This window comes from Mastigoproctus giganteus, chromosome 7 (genome assembly GCF_048544385.1).
Source record: "Mastigoproctus giganteus isolate SK-2022 chromosome 7, ASM4854438v1, whole genome shotgun sequence".
Classification (NCBI taxonomy): domain Eukaryota; kingdom Metazoa; phylum Arthropoda; class Arachnida; order Uropygi; family Thelyphonidae; genus Mastigoproctus; species Mastigoproctus giganteus.
The window spans coordinates 158,873,032-158,892,355 of NC_143581.1; the positions used below are offsets into that span (position 1 = coordinate 158,873,032).

The window sequence follows — 19,324 nt, forward strand, 5'->3', positions numbered from 1 at the left end:
CAGTTATTAATCAGTCCAAACTAGATTTTTAACAGGCTTACAATAGAGAACTTGCTTCTTGCTCTAATGGTAGCTGAGCATTCTGGTCTCTTGCCAAAGCTATTGGCCCCAATGTTTGCCCATCTCTGCTCCCACCTGTGTCAAAACCAGATAGTTCTATTGTTACTTCAGCCAAGGATAAAGCTGACCTGCTAGCATCCCATTTTTCTTCCAACTCATGTATTAATGATCTTGGTAAAACACCTCCCACCATTCATTGTCACCTGTGGTCTTCCGTCAAAAGGATGTCAGAAGGATTTTGATGAATCTCGATGTTAAGAAAGCTCCAGGTTCTGATGGTATTTCTCCATTTGTTCTCAAAACCTGTGCTCCTGAACTTACTCCTGTTCTTTGCCGTCTTTTTTCACTTTCTTATTCCAAAGGTTATTCCTTCTGCTTGGAAATTTGCTCATATCCAGCCAGTTCCTAAAAAGGGTGACAAATCCCTTCCATTCAATTATCATCTCATTGCAATTACTTCTACTCTTTCTAAAGTAATGGAGAAATCAATTAACCGCCAACTCTTAAACTACCTAGAAACCTTCCGTCTGATCAACGATCGCCAGTATGGATTCCGTCAGTGTCGATCCACTGGTGATATTCTGGCTTATGTTACCCATTTATGGACTAATTCAATGGAAAGGTTCGGTGAAACACAAGTAGTTGCTCTTGACATCTCAAAGGCTTTTGATTGTGTTTGGGATAAAGGTCTTCTAAACAAGCTTCCATCTTATGGTATGCCAACTGTTTTTAGTAATTGGTTATCCAGTTTTCTCTCTGAATGCTTACTGAGGGTGATGGTAGATGGCTCTCTGCCTTCTAACTTCTCCACTAATGCTGGTGTCCCCCAAGGTTCAGTTCTTTCCCCCACTCTTTTCCTCTTGGAAATCCTATCCATAGTTTTGCCGATGATAGCACATTGCGTTCCACTTTCCATTTTGATAAACCTTGCCCTGTTCAATCAGATTAAACTTCTCGCATATTCACTATCAATTCCTGTCTTATATCTTGCAAAAAATTATTCTTCTGGTCCTATGCTTATCGTTGGTGACACTCCGATTTCTAGGCAAGTTGATTTTGGGGATTACCCTGACTTCAAATCTCTCTTGGTATAAGCACATCACAAATATTGCTTCCTCTGCATCTAAAAAACTTGGTTTTCTCTTTCACTGTTCCCTTTACCCCTGATGGTAGAATGAAGAATCACTGCTGATAATCAGATTAAGATTATTACTCCCTCTGGTTGCCTCTCGAACGTGCTGCTGTAGAAAACAATCATCCAATAAATCTCAAAAAAATCTTGCTTGTGTGTGAGTAATTTCCAGTGTATATCTAGGAAGTTAAAATCCTCCAGTATAAGACAATCTGTTTTACTGGCCGACTCTATTTCTCTGTACAGTTGTTTGTTGTACTCATCAGAGTCATTAGGCCTATAACACACTCCTACTCTCAACTTAGTTTTCCCAGTGCTTATATCACACAAAAATTAATTCAACATTGCAATGTGTCCACCCATATCAACTGAATGCACTTTCTTAGATTTTATATCTTTCTTAACTAACAGCATAACACTTCCTCCGTTTCTACCCTATCTGTTCTTTCTGTACACATTGTACTCCCCAAATTTCAATTCTGCATTCCTTATCTCTGTGTGACACCACGTCTCTGATATCCCAACAATATCTGCCTTCGGTGTTTTCACCAGCACATCAAATTCATCAAATTTATTTATTATACTCCTAGCATTGGTGTATGTACAAGTATACATGCAACTATTCTTAATCTTAGCTACCTATGTATTTACTTGTTCCATGATGACTCCTAGTAGTCCTTGAAATCCCCACCACTTGAGCTTCTTATTTGGAGTTGTAGGCTTAATGGCTTTCCTAAGAAGCTTTCTAATGTGTTTTTTCTTTGGAGCACCTGTGAGAGTAACAGCTGGGACCCTGCAGGGCCTCACCCACACTCAGCATCCTTGCCATTTGTGGAAGCAACGGGTAATTGTGCATTGAAAAAGAGGAATCATCAGTTTCTATTTTCCTTGGGATCTTACAGAGTTGGGGCCCAGGGTGGGAAGCCTCATCATGCAGTTTATCAGGCTGATCCTCATTGGGGAGGGATACAGGCATCCCTTTCAGGTGGAATTTGTTCGTCTCTAGTTGCTGGGGTATGCTGAAACATGAGCTGTGTAGGTTGTTTCTTTTTTTTTTTTTTTTTCTCCTGGGGTTGAGGGGGAACCATCCCCTAAGCACAGTATAACTATCCTCTGTGTGTCACTGCATGCCATACACAGATATGTGTGAACCCAAGATCTATCTTTGGTCTCCTGTTTAGCTGCCAAAACAGATTGTAAGCTTTTTTGATCATAGGGAAATTGTTCTTTTATGTTGTTTGATTACATATGAACATAGTAGAAACTGTTGAGTATATTAACAAGCTGATGCTGATGTGACATTTCAGTTCTCTTGCAATAAATATTTCATTTGTCAGTGAATTGTAGAAACATACATCTTTCTTCAACTGATCTCAAATTGTATATTAACAGATCATTAATTTTACGTGTAGAATCGAACACTACATGTTCGATGTAGTGTTCGATTGGAGTCTACATGTGAAATGGTTTAACACTTTATGGCTTAACACTATATTATGACATAACCCAGTTGGTCATGTCTTACAGTGTCATGCCATCTCAACTGGTATAGAACATGTCTTGCAAAATTGTGCCATGTCAACTGGAATCATTAATAACCCTTAATGATTTAAGGCCAACAGTGTTGCCAGTCTTCAGGAAAAGGAAATTTCCTGAAGTGTAGTTGTAATTTATTTCTTACTATCACATAAGCACAGCTTCTAATATAAAATAATGGAATTTTTGAAAAATCTGATGTAATAGGAATATTTTTGTAATCAGGAAGAAAAAGTGCATAAAAAAAGACTGTACTTTTTCCAGAGTGGGGAAAAATATATATATATACATATATATATATTACATATACTAGTATTACAGTAAAGGTCACATATTTGCTTCCCCCCTTTTTCTAATACTACAGACAAGTTTGGAAATGCAGTGACTGATAACATGGTCAGGAGTAGTCTCCTGATGAATTTTCTATGTATCAGATTTTGCACATTTGCCATCCCCTGATTCAACCTCTTGCTAAAATTGCCCTCCCATATCTGAATATAGTGTTATTTACTTATTTATTTCATTGTTTCATTATGTATTTCAGGCACCGTGTGTACTTTTCATTTCCATTTTCACAGACACTTTATCTATTTTACAAACCATACATTATTTATATCCTTTTGCTTCTTTTACTGCTGCACTGTGCGTTTTGCAGCATTAGACCTATGATAACTTTTATTTTCCTTTTTCTGTTTATTTTGCTTCTTAACAGTTGTATATTACTACTATATATATATATATATATATATATATATATTTTTTTTTTTTTTTTTTTTTATTATTATTTATTTATTGTTTAATTGGCCTCTTTGTACCTACTGTGTTTTTCTATCATACTAATAGCAGTCCATCTTGTTGAATTTGAAAGTGTCTGCAATTCTGCCCAGACACGATAGGCAGAAGGAGGGAGTATATGATGAGAGCCTTGTCGATCAATTCGGCCCTGGAGGGATTGTGCAAGGCTCAAGGGGTAGAATTTTTTTCAGCCTGGACTGTACTTGTTAACAGGAGAGATTGCTTCTACAGGGAAGGGATACACTTAAATAGAAAGGGTGCAAGAATTTTTGCTGATGCTGTCGAGGCAGTGTTAGGTGGGTCGGAAAACTACTAGTTGTGGGGGATACAAGGACTAACAGATTAACAGTAGCCACTGGCAGAGGTGGAAGTGATTCTTGCACTCCTTCTATTGAAATGAGCAGAAGCCTGAAAAACAAGATGCAGGATATTTCAGAGACTGCTGGGAGTCATTGCGGTACAAGTAAACACATGGGTTGTGTTAGGGTAGCTAAGAATAGAAACAGGTGCATGTATACCTGCGTGTACACCAATGCTAGGAGTTTGGTAAATAAATTTGATGAATTTGAGGTATTGCTCAAAACATCAAAGGCAGATATTGTTGGGATATCAGAGACGTGGTGTCACACAGATATAAGTAATGCGGAACTGGAATTTGGGGAATACAATGTGTATAGAAAGGATAGACAGGACAGGAGGGGAGGAGGGGTTATTCTATTAATTAAGAAACACATAAAGTCCAAGGAAGTGAAGCCAGTCGACATCGATGGACAGGGCAGTGTCGAGTCAGTTTGGTGTGACATAAGCATAGGGAAATCAAAATTGAGAGTAGGAGTGTGCTATAGGCCTAATGACTCTGATGAGTATAATAAGATATTGTACAGGGAAATAGAGTGGGCCAGTAAATCAGAGAGTCTTATAATGGGGGATTTTAATTTCCCAGATATTGACTGGAATTTGTGGGTTGGTCACTCGCACACTAGCAAGGCTTTTGTGGATTTATTGGATGATTGTTTTCTACATCAGCATGTTCGTGAGGCAACAAGAGGGAGCAATACTCTTGATCTGATTATCAGTAGTGATTCTTTGCATTAAGAATCTGCAGATAAAAGAACCACTAGGTGGCAGTGATCACAGTGTGTTGAAGTGGGATTTACTCAAGAAGGTAACTACCATCAGAGGTAAAGGGAAGGGTTTTTGTTTTCGTAAAGGCGACTATGATGGTCTGAGACAGTATTTAAATTCTATACAGTGGGACCAACTGATGATGTTACCAACAGCAAACTCAAAATGGGAAGCATTCAAGGAACTAATCTTGGAGGCTACCAGGCTTTACATACCAACTAAGAAATATTGTTCAAGGTTTAGGTCTAAATGGTTGTCAGATGAACTAATGAGACATGTGGGAGAGAAGAAAAATGCATGGGATACATACAAATTAATGGGTGACATGGAAGCCTATGATAGATATAAGTTGGTCTGTAACCAAGTCACAAAGGAGATTAGGCAGGCAAAGGCAGACTACGAAAAATCCTTGGCAAAGGATGCAAAGAAAAACAGAAAAGATTTCTTTACATATTTAAATTCAAGAAGGAAAGGGATGAATCAGATTCGTCCACTGGATATTGATGGTCCAACAGTTGAGGATCCTGCTCAGGTGGCTAACAATCTAAACGAGTATTTTGCATCTACATTCACGCATGAGGAGTTATTCAGGAAGGAGAATGATGTAGGTAAAGTAAACATTGGCAGTGAGCTGGATGATTTTGTAATAACTGAGAGGAAAGTGGAGGAGAGATTGTTGAGGATAAACATAAAAAAGGCACCTGGGGTGGATGGGATCTATCCAGTTATATTAAAGGAGGCAGCAAAGGAAGTAAGCAAACCCCTAGCCATAATTATGAGAGCTTCTTTGGACTCAGGGGAGGTACCCATAGACTGGAGATGTGCAAATGTAACCCCAATTCACAAAGGAGGATCAAAGGCTGACACAAGTAATTATAGACCTGTTAGTTTAACTTCTGTTCCAGGTAAATTAATGGAGGCACTGGTTAAAGAAGCACTGCAGGATCATCTAGACAAGAATTCAGTTATAGCTCAGACGCAGCATGGTTTTGTTAAGGGCAGGTCTTGCCTGACCAATTTGATTGGATACTATGATGTAGTCACAAAAGAACTGGATGCAGGGAATAACTTTGATATTATATATTTGGATCTTAGAAAGGCTTTTGATACTGTTGCACATGGAAGACTGCTGCACAAATTGGAGCAGTGTGGCATTGGAGGCAAATTGCTGCTATGGATAAGGGGATGGTTGAGTGGCAGAAGACAGAGAGTGGTAATCAATGGACACTGCTCAACGTGGACTAATGTTATTAGTGGAGTTCCTCAGGGTTCAGTGTTGGGTCCGTTGTTGTTTTCGGTGTTTATGAATGATATTGATGATGGGATATCAAGTTTAATGTCCAAGTTTGCAGATGATACAAAGGTTGGCAGGGTTGTTAAGGACACTACTGATGCTATGCTGCTGCAACAGGATCTGGAAAGGTTGAACAGATGGGCTGAGAGGTGGCAAATGAAGTTTAACATTGACAAATGTAAAGTACTACGTATGGGAAACAGTAACCCCAGAGCAACGTATCAACTCTGCGGTACTACACTGACAGTGGTGGAGAATGAAAAGGACTTGGGGGTAATTGTGCAGGCAGATATGAAGTTCTCTGAGCAGTGCAGACGAGCTGCAAGAGTAGCTCATGGTGTCTTGTCAATGATATACAGGAATTTTTCTAGCAGGGATAAGGAGGTGATTATTCCCTTGTATAAGGCAATGGTTAGGCCACATCTTGAGTACTGTATACAGGTCTGGAGGCCTCATTTGAAGAAGGATGTAGAGCTGCTGGAACGGGTACAGAGAAGGGCAACAAGATTAGTGACTGGAACAAAGGGTTGCTCTTACAAAGAAAAGCTTAAGTTTTGCAAATTACAGAGTCTGGAGACTAGGCGAGGTGATCTGATAGAGGTGTATAAGGCTTTGAATGGTTTGAGCATGCTCAATGCCAATGGGATTCTTCATCTTGCTCAGAATAATCACCTCAGAGGGCATAAATTCAAATTGAGGAAGGACGGATGTCGGATAGATGTGCGGAAATTTGCTTTTGGCCAGCGGGTGGTTGGTTGGTGGAACCGACTTCCATCACTTGTTGTTGAAGTTGATAGCCTAAACAAATTTAAAGCTCAACTGGACAGGTATTTCGAACGAACGGAGGGGTGAAATGGGAGTGGTGTGTGTTTTTTTTTTTTTTTTTTTTGGCTGATGCTGAATAAGTTTGCTTTTTTGCATCATATGCCTCTACTAATGCTAATGCTAATGCATCTGTTTCCTGGATTTTTATCCAGGAAACAGATCAACTACTGTCAGTGGGTGAATCACAATGAGTTGACAGGAAACAGAGAAAGCATGGATACAAGTACTTATTTTTTTGCAATTACTTACTTATTTGGGTATTATTATTTTTTTTTAATTACTTTATTTTTATTTAGCATCCTAAATAAATTTTCTTGAAATTTAATTGCCATCTATCGAAGGTAACAGGTCTTTTTTAAAATATATTTCATCATTCAGAGATATGTATAAACATATTGCTGGATTTCTCTCTCTCAAATTTGAATAACATTTGGGATATCTTTAAAAATGTTTCTAAGAGTATATCTTAGAATATCTTTAAAATTCATTAATGGGAGTAGAGTTCATGTGAATGTACAGATGTCTGCACATGCTAAAGATTAATAGGTGTTTATGCATTTGCAAGTGCATCTAAAAACAGATATAGCTCAAAATATTTCAAATGATGAAGAATGGGATAAATTTTAAAATGAAAGTGAATAAAATGTAGCTCATCATTAACAGCTAAAAATTACATTTTGTGGTAAAAAATAAATTAACATATAGTAAAATAAAAACATCATCAGACAATATAGGAGTAACTGCATTCCAGATTTTGTAGCATAGGTAATGGAAGGGTCAAAATTTTTTTTTAAAATTATTATTATTTATTTTTTGTATCTTGATTTAAATGAGACATTAAGTTTGCAGGTATTCTTTGATTTTAATTTTTGCTATCTGATTGTGTCTTAATGAACACTAGTAAGTTTAAATTTTTATACTGCTTTTATGATATTAAAAAGTAAGAGATTACCTCAATCTTTTTCGTGGAATGCTTCCAGTCAATTCTCTCTCATATATGACGAATAAAATAAGATGAAAAAAAAACGAATTAATGAATTCCTCACTCATAGAAATACGACCAAATCTGATGCACAATGGAATCGAAAGCCAAGAACCCCAACCCGACCCCGAAACACATCAAACCACCGCAGCAAGACCATGAGTGCGAAAAGATATTGTGTCGTAAAAAATAGTTAAAACTGCTTCTGATAATAATTAAAATCACAATTAAAAAGATTAAAAACTATTAAAATTAAACGGATTAAAAGTTACGATTTGGATGAATACTCAAATTAAACGAAATGCCTTTTCCCTTCCTTAAGCAGACCACACTTTTTGGTTGATCGCCATGTTCACAGAATGGGAATATCACGAAGTGTTTGTGTGTGTATTTGACTCTGAAATATAGAGAGATTATTTATATTGGCGCATGCACAAAAAAGACCAGAAATCCGAAATTGGATAAGGCCGTCGCACATTGATAGAATTTTCGTGTAGTTTCATTTCAAGTGTTTCAGCGATCAATAATTTTATGTAATTGTGTTGTGTATTTAAAATTACCGCTTCATTGAATAGGAATACGTGACCATCATTGACCGCATGAAAGGCCAACTCTGACGCGTTTGCGCACAATGTGCGGATGGAAGCAGCATGTTGCTTGACATGTAACTCTAACGTGCAATAAGTGGAACCCTCGTACGAAGACTCACACTGACTACATGAAATCTTATACGCAAGATCATTTACTTGTGCCAAGCAATAAGGAAGAATTGTGTGATTTTTTAATATATTGTGGAGCTTCTGCATGGGTCTGGCTATAATTTTGAATTCAGTATTTCTAAACAGTTTATTAAGCTGCCTGTACCATTGTTCAACGTACGGAATGGAAATAAAGTGTGTTTTATTGGTATTATTAATGGGTATCATATTTGCTGTTTTATTTTTAGCCTGTAATCTGATTTGATTTATAACGGAGTGAGGATAGCCTCTATTTAAAAACCTATCGGTTAGTGTAACAATTTCTAAGTGTAAGGTGGGTTCAGCAGATATGGAATATTTGTAAGCGCTGAAAAACTGGTTAAATATAATAGATCTCTTATATATGAATGGATGATAACTTCGGTAATGCAGGTACATTCCCGAATTGGTAGGTTTTCAGTAAATGCTAACTTCGATTTTTTGCCTGTCACGTGTGAGTATGAGTGTGAAATTTAAGAAATTTAGGGCTTTTAGTTCTATCTGTTCCTCCTCCAGTGTATAATGTAGTCTCGTGTGAATATTACTGATTACCCGTAAAATGTCCTGAGTGGTGTAGTGATCTGTTATAACAAGTATATCATCAATATATCTCCCATAGTAAGTAATGCGGGGAAGAAATGGTGTTAAATGAATGTCCTCGATATTGGCAAGATAGATTTCTGCTATATGATTGGTCACGTATTCCTATTCAATGAAGCGGTAATTATAAATATACAACACAGTTACATAAAATTATTGATCGCTGAAACACTTGAAATGAAACTACACGAAAATTCTATCAATGTGCGACAGCCTTATCTAATTTCGGATTTCTGGTCTTTTTTGCACATGCGCCAATATAAATAATCTCTCTATATTTCAGAGTCAAATACACACAAACACTTTGCGATATTCCCATTCTGTGAACACGGCGATCAACTGAAAAGCGTGGTCTACTTAAGGAAAGGAAACAGCTGTGCATTTCGTTTAATTTGAGTATTCATCCAAATTGTAACTTTTAATCCTTTTAATTTTAATAGTTTTTAATATTTTTAATTGTGATTTTAATGGTGATTTTAATTATTTATTATTATTGGAAGCAGTTTTAACTATGTTTATTATGACACAATGTCTTCTCGCACTCATGGTCTTACTGCGGTGATTTGATGTGTTTCTGGATTGGGTTGGGGCTCTAGCCCGTGACCACCAAATACGGAGGATACGGAAAGGTCAGGGAATGACCACTGCATATCCCCGGAGCAATATGGCCTTAGTTGCTAATGCTCCTAAATAACAACATAACAGTTGGGGCTCTTGGCTTTCGATTCCGTTGTGCATTGGATTTGGTCTCTATGAGTGAGGGAATTCATTGTTTTTTTTTTTTTTTTTTTTCATCTTATTTTATTCGTCATATATAAGAGAGAATTGACTGAAAGCATTCCACGAAAAAGATTGAGGTAATCTCTTACTTTTTAATATATTAAAAAATCGTGGAAGTTATTGAGCCCTGTAGCTCTGAATTTTTTACTGCTTTTATGAGTATTTTTAAGAACTCTAATTTGTTTTAGGTATCTGGAATAGGTCCAGTTCAAGGGCAGCTGTTAAATAGTATTGGCATTAAAACATGTCAAGATCTTTGGGATAAAAGAGGTGAATTGTCTTTACTATTTACCCCTACATCATCTCATTTCTATGTTAGAGTTTCACTTGGACTTGGATGTACAGAGGTGAAAAGGTGAATGAATATCTTAATATAGTGCTTTCTTGGTTTCCCGAAAATAGTTTTTCCATTATTTTTCATTAATTTAAAATTCTTTTCTTGGACCATACTTTGTGTGATTTTAATCTGTTGTTTTTACAGCAAAGCATGGATTTTTTTTTTTTACTGTATTAAACACCATCACACGATATCCACTTTATTTGATACACCTACCTAACGTCATGTAGGATCTGTTTTTGTCTGCAACACAGTAACAGTTCATTTTGGCACGGACTTCACTAACTTTCAGTGACGTTATTATTATTAGCCATATGGTGCAAGAAAGCTTGAGACTTATGCTGCAGCAGCCAAAAAAAAAAAAATTTCTGAATTAGTAGTAGTAGTAGTAGTAGTAGTAGTAGCAGTAGTAGTGGTGGTGGCATGTGATGCAAGAAAGCAAGTGTATGAGCTTATGCAGCATCAGCCAAAAAAAAATCACACCATTCCCTCCAAATGCCTGTCCAGTTCCTCCTTAAATTTATTTAACCTATCAACTTCCACAACGACAGATGGAAGTTTGTTCCAGCAATTAACCACCCACTGGCTAAAGCCAAATTTCCGCACATCTATTCTACATCTGTCTTTTCTTAATTTGAATTTATGCCCCCCTTAGGTTCATAATCTGAACAAGTGAAGGATCCCATCAGAATTCTGCATGCTCAACCCATTCGAGGCCTTATACACCTCAATCAGATCACCGCCCAGGTGCCTAGTCTCCAGCCACTGCAATTTGCAGAACTTAAGCCTTTATTGGTAAGCGGATCCCTTCATTCCCCTCACTTGTTGGCCTTCTCTGTACACGCTCAAGCAAATCTACATCCTTCCTAAAATGAGGCCTCCAGACCTGTACTCAAGGTGAGGCCTGACCATTGCCTTATACAGAGGGACAATCACCTCCTTTTCCCTGCTAGCAAAATTCCTATATATCATTGACAAAACCCCACGACCTGCCCTGGCAGCCTGTCTGCATTGCTTAGAAAACTTCATATCTGACTGCACAATTACTCCCAGGTCTTTTTCATTTCTACCACCTTAACTGTAGTACCACACAGTTGGTACGTTTCTCTGGGGTTACTTCTACCCATATGCAATACTTTGCATTTGTCAAGGTTAATCTTCATTTGCCACTTCTTAGCCCATCTGCCCAAATTATCTAGATCCTGTTGCAGTAGCACACTGCCATTACTGTCATTAACAACCCTGCAAACTTCGACACTAAGCCTGATATACCTTCATCAATATCATTGATAAATATATACTAAACAACAGTGGACCCAACACTGAACCCTGAGGGACTCCACTAATAACATTAGCCCACAAAGAGCAGCACCCATTGCCATACCACCTGTCTTCTCTGTCTTCTCCCACTCAACCATCCTTTTATCCATTGTAGCAACTTACCCTTAATACCATCCTGCTCCAATTTGTACAATAGTCTTCCATGCGCAACAGTGTCAAAAGCTTTCCTGAAATCCAAATATATGATATCAAAATTATTTTTTGCATCCAGTTCCTTTGTAACCACATCATAATATCCTATCAAATTTGTCAGACAAGACTTTCCCTTAACAAACCCATGCTGTGTCTGAATTATTGCTGCAGTCTTGTCTAGATGATCCTGCAATGCATCTTTAACCAGTGACTCCATTATTTTACCCGGAACAGAAGTTAAACTAACTGGTCTGTAATTACCCTGAGAGAGAGAGAGAGATACTGTGAGTTCTTATGGTATTTTGGCTCAAGCACACTGAATGACATCTTGCAATTCCTGTAGAGTGGATGGTAATAGTTTCTGATAGTTTGTATATCATCATACCACATGTATTTTATGGATTGAGGTTCATTGGGGTCATTGAAGAAGGGAGACATCCTCATTATGTTCCTGCAACCAGTCTGATATAATGTATAACTATGGTGGTATGCAGTATGCTGGAAGTAATTATCAGTTAAGATAATCACATGATGCTTAATCTTCATCTGACTTAAGTACTATAGGTTTTGAATTATGAAGTTTACTTTATTGAGCTTCTGTGTAATACTCAAACACTAAATGATAATTATTAAGTTTTAGTTGCATTTGTTAAATAATTTTTTTGTGGAAAATGATTTTATTCATGGGCTATGAAAGAGAAACAGTCTGCGGCATCACAAAAGTATAAATGAATTTTTTTTTTTAGATTAGACTTTCCCCCCCCCCCTTCCACTGGTGGTATCTTTACCTTGTCGTGGTGGTAGGGCTTGCATGTCTCGATGATCTACAGAGCTATGCTGGTGGTAGCTTGCTACTGGTAGGGCCTCCTAAGCCAGAAAGGTTTGTGGCTAGACCAAACAACAAAAAGATACCCTGGTCTTCCAGGTTGGAGGTTGATGCAATGGGCCAGCTCCTCATTCATCATAAAACATCCTTTCAGTGCTTTACAGAAAAAACATTGGATGGACAAATAGGAATTGAACTGGCAAACAGAAAAGGTTTATGAATTCATAAACCAAAATTCATAAAAAAAATTCATATTTGTACAAGGACTTAGTACAAAACAAGATGAAATTTTATTGGAATTGTGAAAATATATATATTGGATGTGGTGGTCTTAACTGAAACAAAGAAGAAAGGGAGGGGTGAAGAAATGATTGGAGCATATATGTTCCTCTGGTGTGGTGTCAACTGACATGTCAAAGCTAAGGCAGGAGTGGCTGTTCTTATTCACAAAAATTTCAGAAAGTTTACTGAAAAATGGAGCTTTGATGATGAATGAATCATGACACTTGAAATTAAAATGTATGGAAGAGAAATTACTATTATTGGCATATATGCTCCTAATAATGCATTTCCTACAGATATTAAAGAAAATTTCTGGGAAACTGGACAGACGTAATAGAAGCAATTCCACATTGCAGAGAGAGAGAGAGAGAGAGTGAGATAGTCATAATGGGGGATTTGAACTCCAGAGTGGGACAAGCTGTGGACAATGAAGTGGTGGGAAGACATGGAGAAAATGTAAAGAATGATAACGGAGAGAGACTGATTGAACTTTGCTCTCAGTGTAAGTTGAGGATTAGTAGTAGTAATCCTCAACTTACACTGTGTAAGTTGAGAATTACTACTACTAAAGTCGGTGTTTATGAATGATATTGATGATGGGATATCAAGTTTAATGTCCAAGTTTGCAGATGATACAAAGGTTGGCAGGGTTGTTAAGGACACTACTGACGCTATGCTGCTGCAACAGGATCTGGAAAGGTTGAACAGATGGGCTGAGAGGTGGCAAATGAAGTTTAACATTGACAAATGTAAAGTACTACATATGGGAAACAGTAACCCCAGAGCAACGTATCAACTCTGCTGTACTACACTGACAGTGGTGGAGAATGAAAAGCACCTGGGGGTAATTGTGCAGGCAGATATGAAGTTCTCTGAGCAGTGCAGACGAGCTGCAAGAGTAGCTCATGGTGTCTTGTCAATGATATACAGGAATTTTTCTAGCAGGGATAAGGAGGTGATTATTCCCTTGTATGAGGCAATGGTTAGGCCATATCTTGAGTACTGTATACAGGTCTGGAGGCCTCATTTCAATTGAGGGCTGATGACCCTCCTATGTGTGTGTCCTGTGGTACAACTGTAACTATCAGACACCTTTTAATTGACTGTCCAGATTTTAGCAATATCCGTTTTACCGCTTTTAACCATCTGACTGAGCCGTATACACTCAGTCAGATTTTATCTGACAATGACAATGTGTCTGCTGTTTTTAGCTATTTTAAATTAATAAAAGTTTTTAATTGTATTTAATTTATGCTTTTGTTACATTATTATATATTTCGACATGGTGGCCTTACTAATTAGGTCACCGAGAATTTAAACTTTTTAAATATTACCTAGTCTTGGCGCATTATGGCCACAGCTGCCAATGCGCCATAAAAAACCAAACCAATCAATCAATCAACCTCATTTCAAGAAGGATGTAGAGCTGCTGGAACGGGTACAGAGAAGGGCAACAAGATTAGTAATGGAACAAAGGGTTGCTCTTATGAAGAAAGGCTTAAGTTTTGCAAATTACAGAGTCTTGAGACTAGGCACCAGTGAGGTGATCTGATAGAGGTGTATAAGGCTTTGAATGGTTTGAGCATGCTCAATGCCAATGGGATTCTTCATCTTGCTCAGAATAATCACCTCAGAGGGCATAAATTCAAATTGAGGAAGGACGGATGTAGGATAGATGTGCGGAAATTTGCCTTTGGCCAGCGGGTGGTTGGTTGGTGGAACCGACTTCCATCACTTGTTGTTGAAGTTGATAGCCTAAACAAATTTAAAGCTCAACTGGACAGGTATTTCGAATGAACGGAGGGGTGAAATGGGAGTGGTATTTTTTTTTTTTTTTTTTTTTTTTTTTGGCTGATGCTGAATAAGCTTGCTTTCTTGCATCATATGCCTCTACTAATGCTAATGCTAATGCTAGTAACACCTTCCAACATAGAGATATTCATAAGTTCACATGGTTCCAAGAAACAAAGGGACTAAAATCAATAACTGATTATGAGATCCCTAAACAACAAAGCACAATTTATGTCTGTGATGTTAGGGCCCCAGAGAGTAGCAAATTGTGGTTCTGATCACTTATTGGTGAAGACTACGTTGCCAAAAAAGGAAGGAGAAAAGGAAGAAAGACTTTGAGAGGAATGAACAACTTGACACTAAAGGATTCAATGTGGACTCACTAAAAGATGAGAGCACTAGGGGTTTGTATCAATGAAGATTGGACCAAAAATTATATGAAACCTACGGGGAGAGTACAAAAGACATATATGAATACCTAAAGGAAACAGCGAAGAAAATTGCCGGAGAGGCAATAAGAAAATCTCAAAAGATGAAACAAAATGATTGGCTGAACATGGAAATTTAGGAATTAATAAAGGAAAAAAAAGGAAGCATACCAAAGATGGCTGAGCTCAAAAAGTGAAGTTCACAGAAAAATATATAAAGAAAAAAATAAGGAAGCAAAAGTGGAAGTCATCAAGGCGAAGAATGAGTCCTGTTGTTGTTATTATTTGGTTTTTAGGAGCATTAGCAACTAAGGCCATATTGCTCCGGGATATGCGGTGGTCATTCCATGACCTTTCCGCATCCTCTGTATTTGGTGGTGACGGGCTCGAACCCCGGTTCAATCACGAAGCGCGTGCTACGCACTGCTGCTCCTTCCCAACTGGCTACCGAGACACAGAATGAGTCCTGGGATAGAGCATGTGCCAAGGTTAACAGCAAACTGGAATGTACAAGATCTGCAGGGGCGTGGAGAATATTGAAGAGTTTAAGGAAACCTCATAAGCAAAATGCTAGACTAGAAATGATAGATCTGGAGGAATAGATCAATTATTATGAACAGGTATTGAATGAAGGAAAAGATGAATTTAGAGAAACTGAAACAGAGACATTTGTCAAAAAGAGGATTGGACATCCAAATTAAGGAAGTTGAACTAGAACTAAAAATGGCAAGAAATGGAAATGAAAAAGGTCCAGATGGAATTAACATGGAGCTGCTTAAATATCGAGGTCAAAAAGTTACAAATCTACTGACTTGACTGTTCAACAAATTATGTGATGGCGACGAAATACCAGATGAGATGACAATTGGATGCATTACATAAATTTTTAAGAAAGGTGACAGAAGAAGATGCTCCAACGTTAGAGGGATTTGCGTTATGAGCTCTATTGCTAAACTATTAGCTGGGGGGATTCAAGGACTAATAGATTAACAGTAGCCACTGGCAGAGGAGAAAGTGATTCTTGCACTGCTTCTATTGGAATGAGCAGCAGCCAGGAAAATAAGATGCAGGATATTTCAGAGACTGCTGGGAATCATGGGGGTACAAGTGAACACATGGGTTGTGTTAGGGTGGCTAAGAGGAAGAGCAGGTGCATGTATACTTGCGTGTACACCAATGCTAGGAGTTTAGTAAATAAATTTGATGAATTTGAGGTATTGCTCAAAACATCAAAGGCAGATATTGTTGGGATTTCAGAGACGTGGTGTCACACAGATATAAGGAATGCAGAACTGGAATTTGGGGAGTACAATGTGTACAGAAAGGATAGACAGGATAGGAAGGGAGGAGGGGTTATGCTATTAGTTAAGAAACACATAAAATCCAAGGAAGTGAAGCCAGTCGACATCGCTGGACAGTGCAGTGTCGAGTCAGTTTGGTGTGACATAAGCATTGGGAGATCAAAATTGAGAGTAGGAGTGTGCTATAGGCCTAATGACTCTGATGAGTATAATAAGAAACTGTACAGAGAAATAGAGTGGGCCAGTAAATCAGAGAGTCTTATAATGGGGGATTTTAATTTCCCAGATATTGACTGGAATTTGGGGGCTGGTCACTCACACACTAGCAAGGCTTTTGTGGATTTATTGGATGATTGTTTTCTACATCAGCATGTTCGGGAGGCAACAAGAGGGAGTAATACTCTTGATTTTATTATCAGTACTGATTCTTCATGCATTAAGAATCTGCAGATAAATGAGCCACTCGGTGGCGGTGATCACAGTGTTCTGAAGTGGTAGTTACTCAAAGAGGTAACTACCATTAGGGGTAAAGGGTATTGCTTTCGTAAAGAAGACTACGATGGACTGAGACAGTATTTAAATTCTATACAGTGGGATCAACTGATGATGTTACCAACAGCAAATTCAAAATGGGAAGCATTCAAAGAACTTATCTTGGAAGCTACTAGGCTTTACATACCAACTAAGAAATATTGTTCAAGGTTTAGGCCTAAATGGATGTCAGATGAACTAATGAGACATATGGCAGAGAAGAAAAATGCATGGGATACATACAAATTATTACGTGACACAGAAGCCTATGATAGATACAAGTTGATCTGTAACCAAGTTACAAAGGAGGTTAGGCAGGCGAAGGCAGATTACGAGAGATCCTTGGCAAGGGATGCGAAGAAAAACAGCAAAGAGTTCTTTACTTATGTAAACTCTAGAAGGAAGGGGATGAATCAGATTGGTCCACTTGCTATCGATGGGTCAACTGTTGATGACCCTGCTCAGGTAGCTAACAAACTAAATGAATATTTTGCATCGACATTCACACATGAGGAGTTATTCAGCGAGGGGAATGCAAGAGGTGTATTCAACTCTAGCAGTAAGCTAGAGAATCTTGTAATAACTGAAAGTAAAGTGGAGGAGAAATTGTTGAAGATAAACACAAGAAAGGCACCTGGGGTGGATGGGATCTATCCAGTTATATTAAAGGAGGCAGCAAAGGAAGTAAGCAAACCCTTAGCCATAATTATGAGAGCTTCCTTGGACTCAGGGGAGGTACCCATGGACTGGAGATGTGCAAATGTGACCCCAATTCACAAGGGAGGATCAAAGGCTGACACAAGTAATTATAGACCTGTGAGTTTAACTTCTGTTCCCGGAAAATTAATGGAGGCACTGGTTAAAGAAGCACTGCAGGATTATCTAGACAAGACTTCAGTTATAGCTCGGACACAGCATGGTTTTGTTAAGGGGAAGTCTTGCCTGACCAATTTGATTGGATACTATGATGCAGTCACAAAAGAACTGGATGCAGGGAATAACTTTGATATTATATACTTGGATCTTAGAAAGTCTTTTGATACTCTTGCACATGGAAGACTGCTGCACAAATTGGAGCAGTGTGGCATTGGAGGCAAATTGCTGCTATGGATAAAAGGGTGGTTGAGGGGGAGAAGACAGAGAGTGGTAATCAATGGACACTGCTCATCGTGGACTAATGTTATTAGTGGAGTCCCTCAGGGTTCAGTATTGGGTCCTTTATTGTTTTCTGTATTTATAAATGATACTGATGATGGTATATCAAGCTTAATGTCCAAGTTTGCAGACGATACGAAGGTTGGCAGGGTTGTCAAGGGCACTACTGACACTATGCTGCTGCAACAGGATCTGGAAAGGTTGAGCAGATGGGCTAAGAGGTGGCAAATGAAGTTTAACATTGACAAATGTAAAGTACTACATATGGGAAACAGCAACCCCAGAGCAACGTATCAAATCTGTGGTACTACACTGACAGTGGTAGAGAATGAAAGGGACCTGGGGGGTGGTTGTGCAGGCAGATATGAAATTCTCTGAGCAGTGCAGATGGGCTGCAAAAGTAGCTCATGGTGTATTGGTAATGATATATAGGAATTTTTTTAGCAGGGATAAGGAGGTGATCATTCCCTTGTATAAGGCAATGGTCAGGCCACACCTAGAGTACTGTATACAGGCCTGGAGGCCTCATTTCAAGAAGGATGTAGAGCTGCTGGAACGAGTACAGAGAAGGGCAACAAGATTAGTGAATGGAACAAAGGGGTGCTCTTACGAAGAAAGGCTTAAGTTTTGCGAATTACAGTGTCTGGAGACTTAGGCACTAGCGACGTGATCTGATAGAGGTGTACAAAGCCTTGAATGGTTTGAGCATGCTCAATGCTGATGGGATTCTTCCTCTTGCTCAGAATAATAACCTGAGAGGGCATAAATTCAAATTGAGGAAAGACAGCTCTAGGATAGATGTGCGGAAATTTGCCTTTAGCCAGAGGGTGGTTGGTAGGTGGAACAGACTTCCATCCCTTGTCGTGGAAGTTGATAGCCTAAATAAGTTTAAGGCTCAGCTGGACAGGTATTTCGAACGAACAGAGGGGTGAAGTGGAAGTGGTTATTTTTTATTTATTTATTTTACTTTATTTTATTTTATTTTATTTATTTTTTGGCTGATGCTGCATAAGCTTGCTTTCTTGCATAAAATGCCTCTACTAATGCTAATGCTATTTGGAAAAGTGATAAAATCAAAACTGGAACAAGAGATTATAATTTCTGAGGAATGGTGTGGCTTTTTGACTGGATGCTCATGTATAGCCCATTTATTCACTGTTAAGCAAATTCTGGAAAAATGTAAGTCTACAAACCAAGATGTAGGTATGCTGTTCATAGACTTAGAGAAAGTGTATGATAATGTGCCAAGAAATTTTCTGTGGAAGGCTATGGAAAAAATGTCAATAAACCAGCCATTAATTGACATAATTAGAAGAATCTACAATAACAATACA

General features: G+C 38.3%; 1 protein-coding gene across 1 annotated transcript in view; it reads left to right on the forward strand.

Moving 5' to 3' along the window:
• LOC150083282 (DNA polymerase kappa-like) overlaps positions 1 to 19,324 on the forward strand; it is a 217,657-nt gene that overhangs the window by 132,021 nt on the left and 66,312 nt on the right. The window contains 1 exon segment of the mRNA XM_090378460.1: positions 10,055 to 10,221. Coding sequence (XP_090234586.1) covers positions 10,055 to 10,221 — 167 coding nt within the window.